General features: G+C 38.7%; 1 protein-coding gene across 1 annotated transcript; it reads left to right on the top strand.

Annotated features, from left to right (window-relative positions):
* Positions 1 to 745: 745 nt before the first annotated feature.
* Positions 746 to 4928, top strand: LOC106300429 (alpha-xylosidase 1-like). The gene is made up of 3 exons (XM_013736567.1): positions 746 to 1075; positions 1168 to 1841; positions 2847 to 4928. The coding sequence occupies exons 1-3, from the start codon at positions 861 to 863 to the stop codon at positions 4730 to 4732; spliced, it is 2775 nt and encodes a 924-aa protein (XP_013592021.1). The 5' UTR covers positions 746 to 860; the 3' UTR covers positions 4733 to 4928.
* The last annotated feature ends 489 nt before the right edge of the window (positions 4929 to 5417 follow it).

Here is a 5417-nt window from a genome sequence, read left to right on the forward strand (position 1 = left end):
ACTAGGACTGATAGATCTTTGAATCCATATATTTTACATAACGCTTTTGTATAGCTGAAGTTATTTATAACCGTTTCTGTGCTCGTGTACTTTTGTTGCTTGATTTGATTTTCTCAACATCAACTTCCATTGGCCAAAGAAGTGAATACATGATTTTGACCACAAAGATTTAAACCCAACATACAAAAGACAATCTAGTATAGCCTAAAATCATTAAGTTGGTTCCTACACTACCTAATTAACCGTCGCTGTTATTTTAGAGGAATATACTAGAATAAGTTCCACTTTTATTATAATTTTTTCTATTTTAGAAGCAAAAATATAGTAAAATGTATTAGAGATTTCCTTACACGTTTCTATCCTTTTTTTCTTTTGCCATATGACATACTAATTAATAAATATTCAAAATTTTGGTTGAAATTATTAACTGATTTTTCAAATATAAAATATAATTTATTTTTTTGAAAACTACTATATTTGTGAGCAAAATCGTAATTCACTAAAACTCACTTGTTTAACTCTTATTTAAACAATTAGTAAATTCATTTATTAAATAAATCTAAAGACAAAGTTCAACGCATGAAAACTGAAGCAGAGCGGTGAGTCAGTTCAACTGATTTTCACACATCATTTGTTAGCATTACTTAATCCATTTATAGGGCACATAACCATACCAGTATTATGTATTTACCTAAAAGAACTTGAAACATTTTCTACTATTTATATCCTTGTTAAGTGTTTCACAAACTTATCAAACCTTTAATTAGAGGGTCTCTTTTACTCCCTCCCTCCCTCTCACTCCCTTCATTGCTTACACTACAGTGTAGCCACTGTAGAGTGTAGATCAATACTACACTGCAATGGCTTCTCCAAAAACAGTTGTTTCATCTCTTTCTCTCCTTGTAGCTTTAATCATCTGTTTTTCACCCGTCCACTCCTCAAACACCATCGGCAAAGGCTACCGTTTGATCTCAGTCGAAGAATCTCCAGACGGTGGTTTCATCGGCTACCTCCAAGTCAAACAGAAGACCAATATCTACGGCTCAGATATCACCACTCTCCGTCTCTTCGTCAAGTAAGCTTACTACTTACACACACCCCTTCTTTAGATCCTCTACTTCGCGCCCTACGTAACCTTCTCTATTTCTGACCGTTGGATTTTTTTAGACACGAGACTGATAATCGCCTCCGTGTTCACATCACCGACGCTAAGAAACAACGATGGGAGGTTCCATACAACCTCCTCCCCCGAGAACAGCCACCACGAGCGGGGAAAGCCATTGGAAAATCTCCGACCACAGTCCATGAGATCTCAGGCTCCGAGCTGATCTTCAGCTTCACCAAAGACCCATTCACATTCGCCGTGAAACGTAGATCCAACGGCCAAACGCTCTTCAACACAAGCTCAGACTCAAACTCACCCTTCGGACAAATGGTGTTCAAAGACCAGTACCTAGAGATCTCAACTTCATTACCAAAAGACGCATCACTTTACGGTCTTGGCGAGAACTCGCAAGCCAAGGGGATCAAGCTGGTACCTAACGAGCCTTACACGCTCTACACGGAGGATGTGTCGGCGATAAACTTAAACACCGATCTGTACGGTTCGCATCCGGTTTATATGGATCTAAGGAACGTTGGAGGTAAACCGTATGCTCATGCGGTTCTGCTTCTCAACAGTAATGGCATGGATGTGTTTTATAGAGGAACGTCTTTGACTTACAAAGTCATCGGAGGAGTTTTTGATTTTTACTTCGTCGCTGGACCTTCGCCTCTTGATGTCGTTGATCAGTATACTTCGTTGATTGGACGGCCAGCTCCAATGCCGTACTGGTCTCTAGGTAAGAACACACTGGTTCTGTTTCACTGTCTTTGATGAATTTTATTTTAATTACATTAGATTAGAAGACAATTAAAGCCTTTATAGGATTAGTGATTGTGTTTGTGGGTAGACATGTCCTATTCAACTCTATATTTAGAATAAAAAATAGTGTTACTACCATATAAACAAACAAAATGTAGTTTTTATTTCACAGAAATACATCTGAAGAGTCAAAATAAATTACATTTTTTAGTTTATTCTTAGAGTTCAATAAAAAAAGAGTTGGAAATAGTCTAATGTGTTCCTTTAATATCAAAAAAATTATGCATTAGAATGAAACTCACTTCTATATTTTATTTGTTTGTATTTATAAAACTATTTTTCTTAAATATAGAGAGAAAATAACATAATTTTTTCAATATAAGTAAATATTTTGTTTTTGAAACACCAATATAAGTAAATATATAACATTTTTATTTTAGAGAAACAAATTAGAATGAAGCTCACTTCTATATTTAGAGTTTTTTATTTTTAAAGAAAATATAGAAATAGAATGAAAGTCTCTACCTGATGTTAGAATGAAATTGCAGGTTTTCTAAGTTTTGACTGTTAGTCAAAAAGAAGTGTCACATGAAAATGGATTTCCCTATCATTGCTAATCAGGGTGTTAAAAATAGTTATGAAATTAATTGTGTTGAATATTCTTTAAATGTCACGTGGTATTATTGGTACGAAATTCATTGTAGAGTATTCTCCGACACAACTTTTAGTAATGTTACCCAACGGTCGCTTTCTAATAATGTTTCCCACCAATTAAAAAAAATATGAACGTGAAGACGTGTTACATTGCTTTCCTCTTTTGTTATTTCTTCCTTTAGGCGTTGAAAAGTTGACTCTTGATCAATAATTATCATTAGATCCTCAGCCAGTTTTTATGGTCACATGATCTTTCTATGGTCTTTGCTTGAAATGGACCGTGATTCTATTTTTATATACTAATCTTAAATGAATTTTTTTTGTGTAGGCTTTCACCAATGTAGATGGGGATACCATAACCTATCAGTCGTCGAAGACGTGGTGGACAGCTACAAAAAGGCTAAGATCCCTCTTGATGTCATATGGAACGATGATGATCACATGGACGCACACAAAGACTTCACACTGAATAACATTAGCTACCCTCGTGCTAAGCTACTGAAGTTCTTGGACAGGATCCACAAGATGGGAATGAAGTATATTGTCATCAACGATCCTGGTATTGGCGTCAACGCTAGCTACGGTGTCTACCAACGAGCCATGGCCAACGACGTGTTCATCAAGTATGAAGGAAAGCCTTTCTTAGCTCAAGTCTGGCCCGGTCCGGTTTATTTCCCTGACTTCCTTAACCCTAAGACGGTCGCTTGGTGGGGAGATGAGATCCGCCGCTTCCATGAACTAGTCCCTATAGATGGTCTATGGATCGACATGAACGAAGTGTCAAACTTTTGCTCAGGGCTATGCACAATCCCAAAGGGGAAGCAGTGTCCTAGTGGAGAAGGACCTGGTTGGATTTGTTGCTTGGACTGCAAGAATATAACCAAAACTAGATGGGATGATCCTCCTTACAAGATCAATGCTACTGGAGTTACAGCTCCTGTCGGTTTCAAGACCATCGCCACAAGTGCGTTACATTACAACGGTGTAAGAGAGTATGATGCTCATAGTCTCTACGGATTCTCCGAGACCATTGCCACACACAAGGGTTTACAGTCTATCCAAGGCAAACGTCCTTTCATTTTGTCCCGGTCTACTTTTATCGGTTCGGGTCGGTACGCTGCTCATTGGACCGGAGATAACAAAGGAACGTGGCAGAGCTTGCGAGTGTCTATCTCAACAATGTTGAACTTCGGAATCTTCGGTGTCCCTATGGTTGGTTCAGACATTTGTGGGTTCTACCCTCAACCAACAGAGGAGCTTTGCAACCGTTGGATTGAAGTAGGTGCGTTTTATCCCTTCTCGAGGGATCACGCAAACTACTACTCACCAAGACAAGAGCTATACCAATGGGACACGGTTGCAAAGTCGGCTCGTAACGCTCTTGGTATGAGATACAAACTCCTTCCATACCTCTACACGCTAAGCTACGAGGCTCATATGACCGGTGCACCAGTGGCTAGACCGCTCTTCTTCTCCTTCTCTGAGTACACCAAATGCTACGGCTTGAGCACACAGTTCTTGCTAGGAAGCAGTTTAATGATATCTCCGGTTCTCAAAAAAGGCAGAACACAAGTTAAAGCTTTGTTCCCACCAGGCTCTTGGTACCACATGTTCGACATGACTCAAGCCGTTGTGACCAAGACGGGGAAGCGCGTGGCTCTCCCTGCTCCGCTGAACTTTGTGAACGTTCATCTTTACCAAAACACTATATTACCCATGCAACAAGGAGGGTTGATATCTAAAGAAGCGAGAACGACGCCGTTTAGTCTAGTTATTACATTCCCCGCGGGAGCTACCGAGGGATACGCGACTGGTAAACTCTACCTAGACGAGGACGAGCTTCCGGGGATGAAGCTAGGCAACGGGCAGTCCACGTACGTTGATTTCTACGCTTCGGTCGGAAATGGAACTGTGAAGATGTGGTCGCAAGTGAAGGAAGGGAAGTTTGCGTTGAGCAAAGGATGGGTCATTGAGAAAGTTAGTGTTTTGGGGCTTAGAGGAGCAGGGCCAGCTTCTGAGATTGAAGTCAATGGAAGTCCGATCTCGAACGAGGCTAAGAAGATTGAGGTAAGCTCGAAGGAGCATACTTATGTTGCTGGGTTGGAAGAGGAAGGAGAGAACAAGAGTGTGATGGTTGAACTTAAGGGACTTGAGATGATGGTTGGTAAGGACTTCAACATGTCGTGGAAGATGGGTATTAATGGTGCAAATTAATTTGCATGCGAGAGTTTGGTGAAGTATTGGAGAGGAGATTGAGATTATTTACAAACAAAAAAAGTATGCTCATTCTTATTCGTTCGGATTTATAAATGGGGAATAGAGGTTTGATTTTGAGATTGTGTCCCTCTTTTATCAGAAGATGTGTTGTTTTTCGTTGGAATAAAAATTGAAAGTAAAAATATTATAATCATGAGACTTTAATTTCATAAGCCAATCAAACTACTCTAGTTTGTTATAATCGGTTTGTGTTTGAAAGTGTGCGAGGGTTTATGACTTTGCGAGCTGAATAGCAACTTATAGAATGTTAGATAAAGGTGAAGTGAAAAGCTAGTTTTTAGTGTATTTTTCCTCCGCTAGTTTTCAAGTTGTTTTTACTTTTTAATTGCTCGTTTGTGTTTTTCTTTTTATATTTGTTTGTTTGCATCATTTCAGTTAAGCCATTATTGTCAATCTTTGTTTATGTATTTAGTTAGTTTCTTGTGTTTCAAATTGTTTTTCTTATTTGGCCCAATGACTCTTTTTCTTTTGAGCAAAGCCTAACCTAAAAACATTTATGTAGTCCACTAATTTCTATGTCTGGACTTCTTAAAAATTATCTTAGCAGTTTTTCATATAATCATCAGATGACAAAAAAAAAACCATTGTGAAAAGCTTAATTAACAAATTGTCGCCATCTTGA

Source organism: Brassica oleracea, chromosome C6 (assembly GCF_000695525.1).
Source record: "Brassica oleracea var. oleracea cultivar TO1000 chromosome C6, BOL, whole genome shotgun sequence".
NCBI classification, from domain to species: Eukaryota; Viridiplantae; Streptophyta; class Magnoliopsida; order Brassicales; family Brassicaceae; genus Brassica; species Brassica oleracea.